At 34.9% G+C, this 22,155-nt stretch overlaps 1 protein-coding gene across 2 annotated transcripts in view; it reads left to right on the top strand.

The window, feature by feature from the left end:
- IleRS-m (Isoleucyl-tRNA synthetase, mitochondrial) overlaps window positions 1–22,155 on the top strand; it is a 384,064-nt gene that overhangs the window by 90,039 nt on the left and 271,870 nt on the right. For both annotated transcript variants that reach the window (XM_090403396.1, XM_090403397.1), the window contains exons 7-8: window positions 2,749–2,810; window positions 20,737–20,827. In XM_090403396.1, the coding sequence (XP_090259522.1) occupies window positions 2,749–2,810; window positions 20,737–20,827 (153 nt within the window). The remainder of the gene's footprint in view (window positions 1–2,748; window positions 2,811–20,736; window positions 20,828–22,155) is intronic.

Below are 22,155 nucleotides of genomic sequence, written 5' to 3'. Positions count from 1 at the left end.
TCATGCATAAAATCGTATAAAAAACAATGAAAATGCATAAAATCTTACACAAAATGAATAAATATAATAAATAGATAAAATATAGATGAAAGCTGATCGGATCTTTATTTTTGGGTATTGTACAGATAGTTGATTTTGCTACTATATGAACTGCATAGCAAGATCCGAGACAAAAATGCCATTTTCATGTTTGGATATGATTTCTTTTTTCACCTCTATCGTGGTTCTAACAACTTTTCTTTTCGCTATATTGTTATCACCATTCTTCTTCAGCCCCCCATGGTGGCTTATTTAATAATAATTTATAAAAAAACAACAAAACACAAAGAAAATCATGAAAAGGCACTGCAAATTTGAGCAGGTGTCTGCACTGAGCGGAGGTTGCGGCGTAACTGACGCTCTCCCGCTGTACATTTCAGCCTGCAGAGCACTTGGTTGCCGGTTTGCCTGTTCAGGAAACCAGTGCGTTTTTTGTTTCGGAAAATATGTTCGGGAACCGATTTGTTCGAGATGAGAGTCGTTCGACAACCAAGGTTCTACTGTATTTGTAATACATTTTGAATTCATTCAGAATTGACTTTTCATTTGTCCATATATCCATTGCTTTCATGATGATGCATCTGAGACACCGTCATTATAAAAACAATTAGTGATGTTTATCACAAATATATATCTGTCACAAAATAAATTTGTTGCAAGTTACTTCAATATTTTTCTTGAAGTGTTTTCTTTTTTTCCATGATATACATGATGTTGACTAAAGTATTTGGACACCTTTTCCAGATACTACCACATGCAAATATTCAGGGAGTGTCTGCATAATCTGGTAATAAACAGTGGGATGCACTTCATGTTTTACACTGTACTTGATGTCAAGATGCCATGTTCAGCTCAATTGACAGACTTCTAATGTGGGATGGTAGTTGGGTGTCACATCAGTGGTCTTTCTGTCTGTGACATTGCTACTCATCTCAGTATACTGAAATATATGAATGGTCTAATTGTAATCAAAATTTAAACAAACTGAGAAATTTTAAGAGAGATCTTAAATACCAAATTTCTTTAAATTCTGTTGAGCCAGTTTGAAATTATTAATGTCAATTTGAATAACTTTGTCAGTATAAATGATCAAATTAAAAGCAACTGAGGAAATGTCCTTACATCCTAAATAACTAAATCCAGAATTTTATTAAATTCCATTCAGCCAGAATGAAGTTGTTATTGCAATATATAATTTTGCTGAATTTTATCTTAGTTGAATCATTTGATATAAATAGTTCAGATTTCTTGCATCTTCTATTCATGTGAATTTGTGCACATTTTTATGTTGGAACATGGTGTTGGTAATAACTAATCCATGTCCTGAACAGAAATCCAGCAGGCATTTACCATTATTATTAGCCTTGTGCATTTCTGCAAATTTTCTCAAAACATTTCTATATGTCCAGTAATCATTTTCTACTCTGCTCTTTAGATCTCTAACAAGGACCAACTTTTCCTTTTTCATTGCGCTAGCTGCCTTCTCTAATGTCTCTCAAAAAAATTCCTCATTTCTTCTTTGGTAGAACCTTCTGTGGGATCCTAAGCACAAATAAGTCTCATTGTGTTTAATTATCATTCCATTCAGTGAATTGCTTTCCTTGCTATGGTACAAGCCATAGCAGGAAAACAATAGCTCACACACACACACACACACATGCGCGTGTGCACACGCACACATGCACTGTTGCAGTTATGTTTAATGAACTTTCCATATGCTTTTAAAAATATCACATCATTAAATTTGATTCAGGTTATTTAAATAACATAAGTTTTTAAACATAATAACATAAGTCATTAATGAAATAAAGAGCCAAAAGGCTTCACTTCGGCGATGCAAAATTATACAAATTAAGTGGATATTGAATCCAACATTATTTCAAAGCCGAATATATAGAAACTACAAGAGTTTCATGCCGAATATAGAAACTATAAAAGTATCGGCAGATCCAAGCCTAAGCAACCTTTCAGGACAGGGCAACTCATGGATAAAGGTGGAGTAAGTTCTGATTACTTCCCTTAGTATTTCTCTAACGAAAAGCACATCTCCCTGCAGACATGTATGATGCTATGCATTATGGGAAGGGGTCACTGCCCAGACTGGTTTCGACCTTTGTTGAGGTCTCATCAGTGGGAGCCAGACCCAGATGTAAAATACTCAGGTTGAAGTGATTCAGAAGTCATCCTTTCCCATATGAGTTGAATGATTTAAATTTCACATCTTAAAAGCTTGGATCCGCCGATGCTTTTATAGTTTCTATATTTGGCACGGAACTCTTGTAGTTTCTATATATTCGGCTTTGAAATAATGTTGGATTCAATATCCACTTAATTTGTATAAGTCATTAAGTTTAAGAATTCTGTTAGGTTGATAGCACTTTTTAAAGTCTCCACTTATGAAAATAAAATTTGTAAATAATATTTTATACCATCCTAAATAACTCAGTTTTAGAACCTTATTTTAAATAATTAGCCCTTTATTTTGAATGTGATCAAGAATATTAAAATTAAATAAAAATTACTTAAATATAAAGAACCAATAGGCTTCATTTCGGCAATATAATCTATATTCGGCATGAAACTCTCTGATTCCAATCTTTGAGTTTCTTATTCGGTTTTAAAACAATGTGGGATTTAATATCCTCTTAATTTAAATAAAAATTCAATTTTATGTGAAGTTATATATTTACCTTATTATTTTTTTTATAGCACATCGGTCTATGTTAAGTTTCCAGTAGCTAAATTAAGTAATGCTTTAAAGACTGGCATTGGTGAGTATTTATATAGATTTAGTTTTTTTTTGGTAGCATAGTTTATTTATTTATTTTTTTTTCAAAAAACATTTTTTTTTTAATTGAAGATTTTGAAAGTTAAATGCATAAGAGAAGGAAATTTTCTCTTGAGTTTGGTAATTTTATTTTAAAAAATTCAAAATTTAATACAGTTCTTTATCATTTTGACAAATTCCAATGCATCATCATTTTATGGTGTGAAGCCACAAATGTTGCATCTTGCAACATTTGACAAAATTTGTTAGTTCAAATGTTAGTCCAACACAGTTAAGTTTTCATTATCACCTTGCTTAAAGATCAAAGCTGTATAACTGAGAGGAGACCTCCACATAGCCTTTAAAGGAATGCAGAGAACTGACAAGGGCTTCTGACCTAACGTCCAATCCTCACCTTCTTGTGGTGCACCCTGTTGGGTATCTACCTGGATACTGAACGAACAAGGATGGGCTGGCAATTTGGGATTTAGCCGACCAAATTGTATTCTTATTGGCTTAAACCAATATACAAAATGAAGGTACAAAATTTCATGCCGGTTGGGGCGTTGCCCGGTTAAACAAGGCCCCCATTGTTTTCGCCAGGGAACCAGGGCAAACAGCAAAAAGTCAGCTACTGGAACAAATCTGAAAACACACCCCAACTCAGCATCACCAGAGTTTAAGATCGGTACTATCAACAGAAGAAGCCTGAATGGCAAAGAAATGGAGCTAGCTGAGGAATTAGATAAGTACCAGATCGACATAATAGGGGTGACTGAAACAAGAAAGACAAAAACTGGTGAGATCTTTCTAAGCAATAAATACAAAATGTTATATTCAGGCAATGACAATCAAGGAAAAGAAGGAGTAGCCATAGTATTCAACACAAAATATGAGGCTAATCTACTTGAATGACAGTCAGTCTCAAGTAGAGTAATGTGGGCAAATATGAGAATGGGGAACTGGACAGTGAGACTTATTTGTGCGTATGGTCCCACAGAAGGTTCTACTAAAGTAGAAGTGGAGGAATTTTTTGAGGCTTTAGAAATAGCAACTGACACAATGAAATTGGAAAAATTGGTCCTTGTTGGGGATCTAAATAGCAGAGTAGGAAATGATTATCAGACATACAAAAATATTTTGGGAAAATTTGGAGAAAAGAGCAAAGCTAATAATAATAGCAAATATCTGTTGGATTTCTGCTCAGGACATGGACTGGTTATTACTAACACCATGTTCCAACATAGAAATGTGCACAAATTCACATGGAGAGAAGAGGCAAGGAATAAGAAAAGTCTCATTGACTATGTTATTGTTGATAGTGATGTTTTCTCCCTGGTGCAGGACACCAGAGTGAACAGAGGATTTGAAATTGGAAGTGATCACTATTTAGTCTTAAGCAGGATAAAATTGAATTTCATATTGAAAAGAAGAACATGTAAGAAAGTTTTAAAACTAATAAAAGTTGAACATCTCTCAGATGTGAACTGTAGACTAAAATACACAAAGATTATTCAAGAAAAAATGAAAGAGTTTGAAAACAGGAACCAAACCTTGGAGATTCAGTGGCAAGCCTTGAAGAAACCCTGATTGATTCAGCTAGAGAGGCATGTGGTGAAGTTGTCTGCAAGGATAGAAAAATTAGAGCTGCATGGTGGACACGTGAAGTTAAAGAGGCAGTGAAGGAAAAGAAGAACGCGTATCAAAAGTTCTTGGCAAATAAGTCAGCTTGTGCTCTTAGAGAATACAGAGACAAATGTAAGAAAGCTAAACACTGTGTAAAACTAGCTAAACAAAAGTCATTGGAGGACTTTGGGCAAGGACATAGAAAATAAATATCAAGAAGGTGGCAAAATATTCTGGAGGTTTTTGAAGAAGCTTAGGAATGGAGGAAAGAGTGCTGTAACAGGAGTTAGAGATGATAAAGGTGACATGAAAACGGGAGAAAAAGATATCCTTTAAGTATGGAGTAATTACTTTGAAAAACTACTAAATGAAACGAGCAGTGATGACAGTGGTAAAAAACAGTGACCAGGCATGCAGTCAGGAATCCATATCCATACTTGAAGTATAAAGAGCTATCAAAGGCTTGAAATGTGGAAAGGCAGAAAGAGTAGATGATATTCGACCAGAAATGCTGAAGTATGGTGGTATAAAAGTCTTACAGTGGCTGCACTGCATAGTTCAGAAAGCCTGGACAGAGGGACAAATTCCCGATGATTGTAGTAGAGCTCTCATAGTACTCATATATAAAAAGGGAAATAAAACTGAATGTGAGAATTACAGAGGTATTTCCCTACTGAGTGTTCCTGGTAAGATATATGCAAGTATACTTGAGAAACGGTTGAGATGAATTGTGGAAGTAAAGCTTGGTGAAGATCAAGCTGGATTCAGGTCAAATAGAGGCTGTCAGGATCAGATCTTCACTTTACGACAAATAGTGGAGAAATCATGGGAATATAACAAAGATCCGTATTTAAGTTTTGTCGATTTGGAAAAGGCATATGACAAAGTGTGAAGTGAGAAGCTATTTAATACCCTACAGTTATATGGTGTCAGTGGGGCATTATATCAAGCAATACTTAGTCTTTATTTGAGTTGTAAGTCAGCAGTTAGAATTGAAGGAAGTACAGGAAGATGGTTTAATGTTAAATCTGGTGTGAGACAAGGATGTACATTATCCCCTCTGTTATTCATTATCTATATGGATCACATTATGAAGGAAAGTGGTATTAAACATGACTTCAAAATTGGAGATGTTAATGTCAGCTCCTTGCTTTATGCAAACGATGTTATACTTCTAAATATATCCGCTACAAGTCTGCAAAATTCACTGACTAAATTGAATAACTGTTGTAATAGATATGGTATGAAGATCAGCAATAAAAAGACAAAGACAATGAAAATAGGCAGAATCGTTGAAAATGTCAACTTTGTTGTGAACGGAGAACCTGTGGAACAAGTAAAACATTTTAGCTACTTAGGTACGATTTTTAGTGAAGATGGTAAATTAAATATAGAAATAGACAATAGAATCAACAAAGCTGGTATGGTAGGAAGTCAATTGAATAAATTCATATGGAATAAGAGAGAAATTAGTCAGAACACTAAATTAGCTGTATTCAAACAGTGTTCAAACCAGTTTTAACTTATGGATCTGAGAACTGGGTCAGAAGTAAAACATTTGACCAAAGACCAGAGACCACAGATATGAGAGCCGTGAGAAAGATTAGAGGTATGAACAGATGGCATCAGTGACAATATCATATTAAAAATGAGGATATTAGGAAAGTACTTGATGTTGTCAGCATCCAGGAATGCGTTAGCAGAGCTAATCTCAGGTGGTATGGTCACTTAAACAGAATGGGGGAGGAAAGATTAGCAAAACAAGTGTTCTCTGCCAGGTTGGCAGGAAAATGAACCAGAGGAAGACCAAGATATAGGTGGATTGATACGGTACAAAGTACCTTAGACGATAGAAATATAAGATCTGATAATGTTGGGGTCTTGACAAGTAACAGACTGATTTGGAGGAAAATTGTAGATAGGAAGTTAGTAATGATGTAAATTTTTCATATAGTACTGTCATATCCTGTACACCCCTTGAGGGTAAATGGCAGGAATTTGATGATGATGATATCACCTGCTTGTTATCAACTGCTTTCTTCTAAAGAAATTCTTTATTTATCAGGTCACCAATATTATCAGCTCTCTTCCAATGTTATCTTCATGTCAGTCTTCTAAAACAGCATTAATTGGTATAGAACTTGATCTTTTTCTGTTTTTTGTCATTCTTTCATCAGAACATTTTGCTAACCTTTTCTGTCCCCATTCTGTTTAACTGATCGTATGCTAAATAAATTTGATATTACTAAGATTTAAGAATGTATCAACAGAGTTAAGCTATTCTTAGATATCCTAAATACTAATGAAATGTCAAGTTCCTTTCTAATATCTTTATTTTTAATATTGTTGTGCTTTTGATTTTATCCATTCACTTCTAATTTTCCTTGGAACTTTAATGAAATTTTTTTGCTCATTGATTGCAGTCTCTCTGAGTGATGTGAATATCTCCATATCTTCTGTCTATACTACTAATACTGGTCCCACAAGGTTCTGTTCTTTGGCCACACTCTTCCTTCTATATATAAATGATTTACTCCAGCTGACTGCCAATTCAGTACACAATTTTGCTGATGATAGAATATTGCACTCCTTTTCACTTTACAATCCTTGTAAAGCACAAATCACCACAACCTGCAGAATTCTAACCTCTACTATCTGGTTAGGATAACCTTGTTAACTTGAATGCTAGCAAAACAGCTGTGCATTATTTCCTACAAAAAAGAACCCTGTTCTTCCAGGCTTTCCCCTTGACAGTACCTGAATCTCTATTTAAAATGAGATTTACCTTCTTGAAATAACTCTAACCTCACCTCTTTCTTGGCATATCACAAATATTGCCTTCTTTGTATCCAAAAAATTACGCTTTTTCTTCCATTTGAGGCATTACTTTAACTCCAAACAGCTCCTGACGCTATACAAATCACAAATCTGCCTGACCATTGAATACTGTTCTCACACCTGAGTGGTGCCTGTAAGAGCTCCTTAAAAATACTGAATTTTATACAGAAAAAAAAAAAGCATTTAGATTGATTGATGACCCATCTCTCACTAATGCACTCCACTCACTTTCGCACAGGCGTTCAGTCTTTGCAGCCTGTATCTTCTATAAATACCTCTATGGTTGCTATTTATCACAATAGGCATTGGCAATCCCCCTTTCCACACAGACCCTCTTGCAAATCTATCCAAACACGTGCAGCAGCCGACCAATACTTATCACAGTTCAACTCCAAACCCACAGAACAAATTACATTTCCTCTTTGTTCATCCCTTCTACTGTCCTCTGCAATAGTCTCCCATCATATGTGCTTCACTAGGAATGCAATCTACAGTTTTTTAAGTCAAATGTGAACACGTTCATTATTGTTCATCCACGGTACTAGTATATTATAGGTTAATTATTATTATTATTACGTGACCTCGGAGTCTAAAGACTCATCAAGGGAGGCATCTACTCTACAACTCTGTCTCAATCCACCAACTAATGAACTACAACTACATTAACACCATCTACTGCACACCACCACCACTAGTAATTTCACAGACAATCACAAACATCCATGCCCACAGCAGGATTCGAACCCGCAGCCTTTTTGGTTGGAGAACAGATATACTAACCACTTGGCCAACCAGGCTGGCTGTTGTGCTATCAACCAACCTCTTATGGATTCTCCATTAAAAAAAAAAAAAAATTCTCAGATCTATATGTTGAAATTGGTTTGAACACTGCCTTCCTATATACTGCTAGTTTGATATTTTGGCTAATTTTCCTCTTACTCTTTATAACTTAATACACCAGACTTCTGTTCTCACCAACATTGCTTATTCTGGTATTTACTTCCATGCTTAATTTGAGTTTAACTAGATAACTAAGAGGAGACCTCTATATAGTCTGTTAGAAATTTAGAGAACTGACAGGGTTACTGACCTAATGTCCAATCCTCATCTTCCCACAGTCACTTCATTGCTAAGTATCCACCTGGATATTCAATGAACAAGGATGACCAGCTTGGGACACAGTGAACAAATGGTATTCTGTTTTGGTTCACACACACACACACACACACACACACACACACACACACACACACACACACACACGTGATAGTACAACAAATTCAAATGCCATGAAAACTATTGCATTATTTGGTTAAACAAGGGCTGTGCTGTTTCTTCTGGGCAAGCAGTGAAAAGTCAGCTACTAGAACTACCTCAAACTCTAAAGAATTGAATACTCTCTATCAGCAAAGGAAGCACCAATAATAAAAAAAGTGTAACTAGCAGAGAAATTACAGAAATTCTATATTTATTTAAGTTGCTGATTTAGTTAAATGTACAGTAATCTAGGCAAATTTTAAAATGGGAAATTGAAGAATGAAACTTATTTATGTTTATTGTGTTACAGATACTTCATTTTAGTAAGAAGTAGAGAGATTTTTTGGGTCATTAGAAAGAGCAACATAAAGGGAAAAAATAATAATTGGTATTTATTAGAGATTTGAACAATATATGAAAATTAATTCTTGACCTATAGGAAAAATTTAGAAAAAAAAAAGAGTAAAATTAACATTAGAAAATCAGATCATGGTGTACACAAGAAGTTAAAGAGATAGTCCTAACATGGAAATTCTTAGCAAGTAAAATTCATCATTGTGCTTCACAGAATACGGGGAAAAACACAACAGCCATCATAAGACTGGTAAGAATATAGAAGATCAAAATAACAAAAGTGGCAAAATGATCTGGAGACTGTTGGAAAAAGCTTAGAAGTGGAGAAAGGAGTATACTACAAAAGAATTCAGAGATAATAAAGTGGCATAAAAACTGAATAAAGGATATTTCAGGTGTCTGAATTAATTATTTTGAAAACTTATTTTAAGTGAAATGAGCTGCAACAGCACAGTGGAAGAAAATATCCAAGAGTAATACAGTCATAAGTATGTTGTTTTGATATGAAAGGTAGAAAATGTCAGAAATTGGATCTGAAATGTGAAAAAGTAGCTGGAATAAATGTTCAACCACAAATTCTCAAATATGAATGTATAATTATATAGTTTTATATGTGTATAGCATAGTGAAGAATCCATTACTGTACACTGTTAGAAAGAAGTCAATGGAGACTTCTTTCTAAGGAGACACCATTGTGCGAGGATCAAACATCCATGCCATCCACCTTTATAAGATGTAGAATCTCCTTTTGCTGTGATGACTGCAGCAATCCTATGGGAGATTCGCAAGTGTACAATAGCGATTAAGGGTAATTTTGGACTGTTCTTCTTGTTGGCATGTAATATTCTTGGACTATTGTGGAGCAGATGTCTCTTGACCTCACCTGACACTCTAGTTCATCTCACAGATGTTTGCTAGGGTTCTGTAGAAGCCAGTCAAGTGTGGTGTGGTGATGTCCACAAACTACACAGTTACAGTAGTAGTAGCCTTGGACATGGTGTATTGTCTTGCTGAAAGAGACAATAGTCATTTCTGTTGAAACGCCACAAAGTAGGAAGCATTGCATTTTCCAGAATGTTCAGATACCTCTTGGAGTTAGTGTTCATGGCACCACAAATAGTCTGAAGCCAAACCAGGAGAAAAGAGAACCATACCATCACACTGCCACCTCCAAATTTCATAGTTGGGGTTATGCACTTTGGTAAGAGACATTTACAGAGCATCTGCCACACCCAAATCCCTCTATCTGCATGGTAGAGGGTGTAGCATGATTCATCACTCCATAACACAGCTTTCCAAACTTCCATGTCTGACTGTACATGCTCTTTGCATCACTGAGTGATGCAAAGAGCATGTATGCATAGACATACCCCCACATTATGCATACCCCACATTACCCAAACCAATATGCAACATCACTGAAGGTGATGCTGCATATTGATTTGGGTAATGTGGGGTATGCATATTGCAGCCCAACCATAGAAGCTCATGTTATGAGCCTTGGTTCTGAATGTTTCTGTGCAGATTCATGTTCCAGTGAAAGCCTGAACTTTATATTCAACATGTTGGCCAAAAAATGGTGGGTAACACTTGCAGTTAACTCTCTTCACTTACATCTCAGTATGGTATCATTGATTGTTGACCTGGGATGGTCTAATTTGTAAACAGATTGGCCTGCAACATGGCATCCTATCACAATGCCTCTTTCAACTCTGTCACTTCCCTTCTCACAGCCATTTCACCTGGACATTGACTTGGGACACAAATTATCTTTGACACTGTTTCAATTTGTCTAGAAGGATAAAAATTAATTAAAGAAAAAGAAAGTTATCTAACAGGAAACCAGAAGAAATAACTGCGCTTCTATTCTTGGCTGCAGCTAATCTAATGAGTGGAACTAAGCTAATTGTTTTATTGACAACCCACATACCTTTAATTCACATATAAATTTTGGTCAGTGTGAATGCACCAGTGAGTGCTCTGCTTAATCTGTGCTCACCTTCAGCTGTTAAAAATGCCCACAGATGCCTCATTGCAGACTCCATGCAAGCCTGGTTGGGTGAGTGGTTAGCTTATCCGCTCTCCAGCCAAGAGGCTCTGGGTTCGAATCCTGCCAAGAGCATAGATGTTTGTGATTGTCCTGCTAACCAATTGTATTGCTGTGACCTGTGTCCTGGTGCAGTATGACCCTTGATGTTTTTGCACCATAAAAAAAAATAAAATAAAATCAATAGACCCCATATAAGGACATAATTACATTACATTACATGAAGAGAAATAATTACATTATTTCTCTTCACATAATTACCAGTTAAGGCTTGCTGCAATGGTCTGCTTATCTGTCTTACAGTTACAGAAGAAATTCACAGTTACACTGTGAATTTCTTGATATTTGTAATAGTTCATGACTATTCATTTCAAATAAATAGCTGATATAAATAATAAATAAATACATTTATTTCTAATGAATAACTACTCAAAAATTATTTGTTGTGAATTTTCCATATTTGCAGCTCACACTTATGGAATTGCTCTGCATGTTAATTTCCTTGGAATCTTATGTTTTGATCTTTTGTGAAACCCCCAGTTCTATCAAGATTAATTGCCTCTGTTGTTCTAATGCCACCAACTATTCTGAACTTTTTTGATTTCCTTTCTTCAAATGTCCATTTTCTCCAGTCCAGCTTTCTTAATAGAAGATCATCTTCTTGAAAGTAGAATGTTTTTCCACAAAGTTACAAATGTTATGTACTGTTTTTTGCATTATAGGATACCGATGCAGTTGGTTGTGAAGTTACTTGAATTGCTTATGCTTGGGTAAAGGAGTAAAGCAAGAATGTAATTTGTCAAGTATAAAATCTTAAAAATTTTAATGTTCACAACTCCAACTGGCTTTCCTTTTCCAACTATACAAGTCAAGTAAATAGTGCTGAGACATGCTTTCACCAAATGATCTTATACAAATTGTTCAGATGTCTATCAAAATACCAGATAACCCTGACACTAGAGATCTCTTCCCCTAAGTGACCCTTCTAAGTGTACCGTTTGTCCTCTAGGAAATATGAACCAGAATCTAGCATTGATTTTTCTCTCATAGCACAACCATGCAGTCAATTTCATCATCATCAAATTCCTGATATGGTGTACCCTCAGGGATGTACAGGATAATTATGATAGTACTACATGAAAAATTTATACCATTACTTTCTTCTGATCAACAATTTTTCTCCAAATTAATGTCAAGATTCTAATATTATCTGATCTTATATTTCTGTCAGCATATTAAGGCAATTTTTACAGTATCAATCCACCTATGTCTTAGTCTTTTTCCTGCCAACCTGGCAGAGAATACTTGTTTTGCTAATCTATCCTCTCCCATTCTGTTTAAGTGACCATACTACCTGAGATTAGCTTTACTAACACATTCCTGTATGCTAACAATGTCAAGTTTTTTCCTAATATCCTCATTTTTAATGTGATACTGCTATTGATGCCATCTGTTCATTCACTTCACTAATCTTTTTCAGAACTCTCATATCTGTGGTCTCCAGTCTTTGATCAAATGTTTGATTTCTAACCAAGCTGCCAGACCCATATGTTAAAATTGATTTGAACACTGTCTTGTATACAGCTAATTTAGTGTTTTGACTAATTTCTTTCTTATTCTATATAAATTCATTCAGCTCACTTCCTACCATACCAGCTTTGCTAATTTTGTTGTCTATTTTCATATTTAATTTGCCATCTTCACTAAAAATTGTGCCTAAATAGCTGAAATGTTTTACTCGCTCTGTAAGTTCACCATTCAGGATGCAGTTGATGTTTTCAATGTTTCTGCCTATTTTCATTATCTTTGTATTTTTAATGCTGATTTTCATACCAAATTTATTACAATTATTCAATTTAGTCAGGGAATCTTGCAGACATGTACTGGATTTATTCAGAAGTATAACATACTCTGCATAAAGTAAAGAGCTAAGATTAACATCACCAATTTTCATATCAGATTTAATACCACTTTCTTTCATAATGTGGTCTCCATAGTTAATAAATAACAGTGGAAACATGCACCCTTGTCGCACACCTGATTTTACCTCAACCTTCCTTCAAGTCTACTGCTGACTTGCAGCTTAAATAAAGACTATGTATTGCTTGATATAATATGCTATTTACACCATATAACTAGTATTTTGAAGAGCTTTCCTCTTTGCATGTATGTGCCTTTTCCTAGATCAACGAAATCTAAATACAAATTCTGTTATATTCCCAAGATTTATCAGCTATATGTCTTCAAGTGAAAATCTGATCCTGACAACCTCTGCTTGGCTTGAATCCAGCTTGTTCTTCACCAAGTTTCCCTTCCTCAATCCTTCTCAACTGTTTCTCAAGTATACTTGCATAAATTTTACCAGGAATACTCAGTAGGGAAATTACCTCTGTAATTCTCACATTCAGTTTTATTTCTCTTTTTGTGTATGGGTACTATGAGCTCTTTTCTAATCATCTGGAATTCGCCCCTCTAACTAGACCTACTGAATTATGTAATACAGCCACTGTAAAACTTTTATATATCCCTATTCAAGCATTTCTGGCTGAATTTTATCTACTCAAGCTGCCTTTCTACATTTCAGTTTTTTATGACTTTTTCTACTTCAAGTATGTATTCCTAACTGCTTTCCTATTGGGAGTTTTCTACCATCATGCTGACATTGCTTGTTTCATTTAGCAGTCTCTCAAAGCAATTACTCCAGACTTCTAGAATATCTTTATCTTCAGTTTTCATGTCATGTTGATCATTTCTGATCCTTTTACAGTATACTTTCTTCCATTTCTAAGCTTTTTCAATAATCTCCAGAATATTTTGCCACTTTCCTGATATTTATTTTCAATACAGTAAAACCCTGAAGTTACGCGGTAGGTGGGACCAACAAAAAAACGCATAAGCCAAATTCGCATAACTCGGGGTATAATTTTGCATTTAATTTATATATACAAACATACAATTGGGACAATTGGTTTAAAAAACACCTATATTTTTTAAGAAATATAATCATAATTGTAATTTTTCGTACATAAAAAAAAAGAAAATTATTTCGATGTCGATGGTTTCATAAAATCAAATAGATTCATCTGACGGCATAATGTCTTTTTCTTGTCATGCAAAATTTCTTCATAACAAGCTAATGATTTTTTTATTCCTTGCCTTGTGGCTACAATTCATTCCTCGTTAGAATCTATGTCCTCCAAAATCTGTAAACCTTTCTTTTAAGATTGTTCTTACTGTGGATTCCTGTAGATCTTTGCTAGCTCACAAATTTTCACAAATGAAAATTTGTGAGCTAGCAAAGTCCTTAATAATGTTGAGTTTCCTTCCAAAGTCAATGTTTTTCTTTTCTTGCTAGCTGTAGAAGAATTGGACTTGCTTCTTTTGGATGACATTATTATTTTTTATGTGATAAATTTTTTATCAAGAGCATAACATTAAATATAGAATAAAAGCCAAAAGGCTATTTTTCTGGCAACCTTAATAATAATGAAGGGGATTCAAATCCTTTGATGTTTATTAGTTCTTAGAGTTTTGCTTACTAGCAGATAAACATCAAAGGATTTGTATCCCCTTCATTATTATTAAGGTTGCCAGAAAAATAGCCTTTTGGCTTTTATTCTGTGTAATAATATACAGGCACACCTTTATGGCATTCATATAGTGAAGGTATGTAAGTTCTTTTCACTTAAACGTTGTTATCTTCCAGGTCTACCTACTCATTGATGAGACCTCAAAAGAGGTTGAAACTGGTCTGGGTAGTGACCTCTCCTCATAATGTAATTACAGTATTACATCCCCTAGGGGCTGTGTTTTTACATTATGAGAAAATATCAAGGATAGTGAGGGAGCTTGCTCCACCTTTGATACGAGTTGCCTTGGTGTTGTACTACCAAGTGGTTACTTACACTTGGATTTGCTGATAGTTTTTCGGTATGAAACTCATAGATCTTAGTCCTGGTTCATAGAGTTTCGCTTACTGGCAGATAAACATCAAAGGATTTGTATCCCCTTCATTATAACATTAAATAATCACAAGGTTTGTAGACTATAAAAATCGTGTATGAATGGAGACTGCGCGAAACACATTGCTTGTTCACAGCATGTGCAACACTGGCGAATGCGGCTGGCGCCTGAAAGATACGACTAGTGGTGAGGCGTGAAGCAGGATGGGAATACGTACATATAAGAAACTGCATAACTCCAGATTTGCGTAAGTCGGGGTATGACTGTATTCTTACCAAAGTCTTCCCATGACTTTGGTAAGAATACTGTTTTCCCCTGCTGTTTAGCTAGTTTACACAGTGCTTCGCTTTCTTACGTTTTTCTCTGTATTCTCTAAGAGCACGAGCTAACTTATTTTTCAGCAACTTTTGATATACTTTCTTTTCCTTCCCCAATCCGATATTTGCCAACAACAACACTCTACTTGATATTGCCTGCCATTCAAGAAGATTATCCTTATATTTAGTGTTGAATACTATGGCTACTCCCTCTTTTTCCTGATTGTTATTCCCTGAATATAACATTTTGTATTTGTTGCTTAGTAAGATCTCACCTGTATTTGTCTTCTTTGTTTCAGTCATGCCTATTATGTCAATTACTTATTCAGTTCTTCTGCTAGTTCCATTTCTTTTTCATTGATGCTTATTACATTGATAGTACCAATCTTGAACTCTGTTGATGTTGAGTTGGGATGTGTTCTGGGATTTGTTCCAGTAGCTAACTTTTTTTGTTTGCTCTGATTCCCTGATGAAACAAGTAAGGGGGACCTTGATGCTTATACATTGATAGTACCAATCTTGAACTCTGTTGATGTTGAGTTGGGATTTGTTCCAGTAGCTAACTTTTTGTTGTTTGCTCTGATTCCCTGATGAAAACAAGTAAGGGGGACCTTGTTTTCTCATTCTCATTTGTTCAGTATCCGGGTAGATACCCAGCAGATACCACGAGAAGGTGAGGATTGAACATTTGGTCAGAAGCCACACTAATTTCTTAAAAGGCTGCTTGGAAGCTCTCCTCCCAGTTATGCAGCTTTGACCTTTAAGCAGTCATTTTCATCCTTATGCTTTCTTGCATTATGAGAAAGCCAAGTGGGTGATGAACTTTCATGACTTCTATGTCTCATTTTTGGTTGGAATTGAGACAGACATGAGACATTATTGTTTTTGTTGTTGTTCTCTGATTTGCGCTGAGGCAATTCTTATTGTATGGGAGCATTTATTTTTCATTCCACTTTAAATTCTTGTCCCTTATCTAAACATTGGTTTTCCAAGATGTCTGCCGAGGCTGTGCAAGGAAAGAACTGATTGAAATATTGATGAAAATCAATTGCATGTTGCTGTTGACTTTCATTGATATTTCTGTCTTTCTTTTCTGTTTATGTCATGCCAGAATAGCCAGAAACAAACTATCATCACATCCACCGCTTATTTTGAAAGTGTTGAAGCTATTATTCATAACTTTTGACCAACTGTGCTTCCACCTCTTTTTGTACTCAGATTGTTTCATTGTCATTACCCACAGAAAAATTTAATCTCCTGGCTTCGTACTCTTCCTCTAATTTTTGCATTGACAGTCTTGGTAAATGCGCTCTTACCATCTCATCATCTCATCTTCCTTTTTACCCTCTTTTACCTTGCGGTGTCAAGGGTTTATTAATCATCGGACCTCAAACCATTCACAGGATAAGGTGGTCAGCCCTATGCCCCGGTGTATCCTATGTTCTGTAGTGTTGAGTTCTCAAGGCCGGTTTGCCTGCTTTGCGGGATGAAAAACCCCAGGATAAACTGGGGAAAAAGCCCCTACTGTCCACGCCCAAGACTGGCTGACTTGGCTATAGCTGAGGAAGATCGTTCAGCTCCGCACGTCACTGACGGAAATCGAACCTAGGACACTCCCTCCCCAGGCATATGGTTGCAAAACGCACAGCCACTAGGCTAACCGCACGGTGCTCTCTTACCATTACAAAGATAAACCATTTTTTTTGTCCCTCTTTAATTTTTCATTTGAACAAGATCAGAAGAATCTTGTTCAAACAGGACAAAAAAAAGTCTCCTGGTCCTGATGGAATTCTCCAGTTATATTGGAGATTTGTGCTCCAGAATTGAATCCTCTTCTCTGTTACCTTTTATTCTCTTGTTTTCTGGTAGTATCTATCCTTCAGGCTGAAAATGAGCACATATTCAACTCATTCCAAAGAAGTGTGACAAATTCTTTGCTATCGAATTATTGTCCAACTTCACTTCTTTCTAAAGTAATGGAGAAATCCTTTAGAACTGAACTTCCTTCTGTGCCACCTCAATCCACTCAACTAATAAACGATGACAAGTATGGTTTCTGACACTTGATCATCTGGGGATCTTCTTGCTCACCTGTGGATATGTTCTATTGAAGAGTTTGGGGAATCTTGAGTGGTTGCTCTTGATATCTTTATGCCATTTGATCAGGTATGGCACAGTAAATTCCCATCATATGATATGAAGATCTGACTTCTGCAACTGGGTTGTGAGCTTTCCAGAAACATGTTACATGCAGTAGTAGATGGATGTTTATCCTGAAATTTGGTAACTAATGATGTTTCACAAGTCCCTATTCACTACCTACTCACTCCCTTCTATAATGTCAGTGATCTTTTCCATTTGACAGCAAATTCAATGCACCATTTTGCCAATTATGCACAATCATCATCATTCTTTAACCATACACAATTATTCATTCTTCAATTATGCACAAATGTAGGTAGCATGCAGTTATGATAATGGGAACTAATCTTAAGATCAGGATCTGTGCAGCTGCAGGCAAATTTTAAAAAAGTTTGGTGGGCCACAATTTTTTTTTTTTTTTTTTGAAAAAAATTACACACACACATATATGCGCACAGTTATATACACATATAACTATTGTGCACATATATGCACACACACAAATACAAAATTTATTTGTATTTGTGTGTGTGTGTGTGTGTGTGAATATTTTGTAAATTTATTAAGTTAAATAAATTCATGAAAATATAACCTTCCACCCTTGATCTTTATTTATTTAAAAGTTTTTGTTTTGTTTAAATTATTGCCACATAAGAGCATATTGTTTATTTGCACACAATCACACTCTATATACAATGTTGCAATCAAGCTATCAATAAATGGTTGCTAAGTAGTTAATGTGTTCAGATCCCACCTCGGGCATGGATGTTTGTGATTGTCTTTAGGTGGGAGATGAATTTCATTGCTTGTTGTGAGACCACTGCCCTGCTTATTAGAAGCCTGAAGTGGCATGAAAAAGTTCTCTAGAATAAGGTTTCCAGACAATTTAAAAAGTCAATAAAAATACCAAAAATTATTAAATTAATTTAATACTGATGTACAATACTCACAATATAATGTATAATGCTCACAATACTAATGTACTAGAGACATATAATGTTTTGTGAGTGGGAGTCATATACTTAAGGACAGAAAAAAAAGGGGAGCATATAACTGAAAGTTATGTGGTTATTTTGCAATGAAGTAAATATTAATTACATTTATTTACTATAAGAATAAGATTTTAAGCCTGTAATCACACACTGTTAGTTGAGAAACTGCAGAATGTTCCACTAGAAATGACACAGTAGGGAAGGAAATTTAGAAATGAAATTTGGTTTAGTTTATTCCTTCTTTTTTGAAATGCAAAATTTCATTCCGCAGGCTGTAACAACCTGGTAGTTGCCATTTGGACAGTACTGATGTAAGGTAACAAGAGTCATAAATGTAATTTCTTTTTACACAGTCCATTTAAAGATTTTTAAAGCTGTATGTTCACAATGGCTTTTTGTTCAGTATCTGATGATAGCATATTATGATGACACAAATAGGCATTGACTTATGTTTTCTATCATTTATTCAACTAGTAATGGATTTGTACTCAAAACTTATGCAATGTTAATATTTTATTTATTAATTTAAACTGTTCACAGTCATCATCAGTGCTGAGACTTGAGACATTCTTTAGACATAGTTTTTTCCTTCTTCTTAGTTATAGTAATTTTTTTGAATGAGTCAGGTTTAGGAGTCTTTGATCTCACAGGGTCCTAGTCCTGTACATACCACCATCACTAGTAAGTCTCTGTCTTCATTCACAATAATAGATGAAAAATGAGATGCCAAGGCCAATTTCATTACTGTATCCACAGTATATGAGAGATATAAATGAAATAATGTAATATTTAATGGAGGGTTGACAAGGAATAGCATTTGTAAATGTAAAGCCTATTTCGAGGAAAGAATTTTTCCTTTAAACATAGGTGATATTGCAAAATTGAAATCCCATTAAATTGAAATTAACTTGTAAATGGAAGCTTTATGAAGTTTTAGCATGATAAGCTAAGAGTGATTCTCAAATTCATATTTGTAAATTTAGGGATACAAAAACACACCTGTTGAACAGATTATTTTATTAATTACTAATAAAATAAAACTTCACGTTTCAACCCTGTATTGAGGTCATCATCGGAAGAATACAAGTGTATAAGGAACCAAGCTACATGTTCATGCCCTGTATACCGGCAAACTAAATATACATAGTTAATTAATCCTTTTCCCTAGCCTGACCTCTAGTGATTAAAAAATAAATAAATAAATAACTACAATAAACTGCTAAAGTCCTCATGTATTAATATTCTTCTGGATAGTTCTGATTATTATAATATGATTTCTTTCAATTGCTGTTGAATGTTACAAACACTTCACCAGGTCGTCTTCTTGTAGTGGGATTTTTTCTATGGCTAGTTTAGGTTGTTATGCAGGTTGTAGATGGGTCCTCCACATTCTTGAAATTGTTAGGCCATCATTTTTGTTGAGATTTGGATTGTGTTTGAGCATTTCACATGACTCCTTAAATTTTCTCTCAAACCAAGTTTTGGTGTGGTGTAGGGACTTGGTATTTTTCCAATCAATTCTATGCATGGTCAGAAAGGCCGGTTTTTCCAAAATGGAGGTATTTAATGTGTCGTCGTTTGTGTTCGTCTTGTCTGATTGGGATAGTTCGCCCTGTTTCCCCTATGTAAGGTATGTTACATGTGCATTGTATTTTGTATACCCTTGGGTGGGCTAGGTGTGGAAGAGAATCTTTAGAAGAACTGAGTAGATGTCTCAACTTATTTGGGGGATTAAAGGTGGTTTTAATGTTGTAATGTTTCAAGAATGTGGAGGACCCATCTACAACCTGTATAACAACTTAAACTAGCCATAGAAAAATCCCACTACAAGAAGACAACCTGGTGAAGTGTTTGTAACATTCAACAGCAATTGAAAGAAATCATATTATAATAATCAGAACTATCCAGAAGAATATTAATACATGAGGACTTTAGCAGTTTATTGTAGTTGTATTTATTTATTTATTTATTTTTTAATCACTAGAGGTCAGGCTAGGGAAAAGGATTAATTAACTACGTAGATTTAGTTTACCGGTATACAGGGCATGAGCATGTAGCTTGGTTCCTTATACACTTGTATTCTTCTGATGATGACCTCGATACAGGGGTCAAAACATCAAGTTTTATTTTATTAGTAATTAATGAAATAATCTGTTCAACACGTGTGTTTTTGTGTCCCTAAATTGACAAATATGAGTGCTGATCACCGTGTAACCTTAAAAGAAAGTATTATCATGATGATGATGATGTTATTTTAACAGACGTTTCACTCTGTGTTATTAGTCATCTAGGATTACAATACTAAATGAATTTATAAAAATATCCATTAAATGAAGTAAGTTTTCTCCCACTTTCTTAAATTTGAATTGTTATTGCTATGTTGATTGTTTATAGGCACCAGTGATCCAGTATATGTATTAATATGGACCACAACTCCTTGGTCGCTTCCAGCCAACCAAGCAATTTGTTTTGCAGGTAAAGAAAGGTATGAGAACAGACAATACCATTTACTGATATTTAATTATTAATCAGTCTGCAACTGTAAACTAAAATATATATAGGTTATTATCATCATCAAATTCCTGATATGTGTGATCAGTTAGTGTACAAAGATACCATGATAGCACTACATGATTAAGTTTACATTATTACTTGCTTTCTGTCAACAGTTTTCCTCTAAATTAGTCTGTTATTTCTGGACATCATGGTCAGATCTTTTAGCTTAGTATTATGAGGGACTTATAATTAAATCATTCAATCCAGGTATTGATCTTTTGGGTCTTCTCTTTACATTCGGGCATAAAGCAACTGTTTTCCTAACTTTTCTGCTCCCATTCAATTAAGAGATCATGCTATCTTCAATTACATGTATTTACACATTCTTAATGCTAAAATGTCAAATTGCTTACTCTAATATATTCATTTTTAATTGGATTGTGGCATTGAAGCTATCAAGTGACTCTCCTAATTTTTCTCAGAATTCTAATGTCTGGTCACTAGTCTTAGATCAAATGCAAAAAAAAATATATAAATTTGATGAAAATGGGGACAAAAATCCTTAGCCCACCCATGGTACTAAAAAGAAAGGTAATGTAGGTTTGCAACTATAGGTGAGAGCAATATTTAAAAAAAAAAAAATGGCTTTATTACTAACCAAACTCTCAGGTCGTAGTTTAAATTTGGTTTGAATGCTGTCTTGTGTGCTGTTAATTTAGTGTTTTGGCTAATCCCCCCCCCCCCCTAGTATATCAGTTTTGCTATTCTGTTATTTAGCTTCACTAAAATAGTTGACATAATTTACTTGTTCTATAGGTTCAACGTTGAGACTGCTGGTGATGTTTTCTATGTTAATGCCTATGCCTACTTCCTTTTGTCTTTTTATTTTCATTCCAAATTGATACATCAACTACTCAGTTACAGAACCCCGAAAACATATCAGACTTATTTAGCAGTACAGTATCATCAGCTTAAAATTAAAGAGTTACGTTGAACATGTTTGGTTTCTTAATACCTCTGTATAGCAATTGGAAGAATGATGGGACATTGCACCCTTCAATTGGAAAAATCCTAATTTGATTCTTATCCTGATGACAAGAGATTCTTTATGTGAGGTGTTTTCAATTGAAGGTTAGCTAGCCAATCTTATACAGAGGTAACAAGGTTTTTTTATTCCTGAAAACTCATGTTTTTCATCCTGCATTCAGGCAAATTGGACAAGAGTACTCACAGTTCATAGACAAAAATATTTGGAGCCAGTAGATGGGATAGTAGCATGCAGATGGTTGTAGTGGCATTGTGTGTAGATGGAACATG

Source organism: Typopeltis vanoorti, chromosome 14 (genome assembly GCF_054136105.1).
Source record: "Typopeltis vanoorti isolate ZY-2024b chromosome 14, IOZ_Tvanoo_1.0, whole genome shotgun sequence".
In the NCBI taxonomy this organism is placed as follows: domain Eukaryota; kingdom Metazoa; phylum Arthropoda; class Arachnida; order Uropygi; family Thelyphonidae; genus Typopeltis; species Typopeltis vanoorti.
Note: the sequence above shows the minus strand (reverse complement) of the source record. Positions and strands in the feature narration are given on the sequence as shown.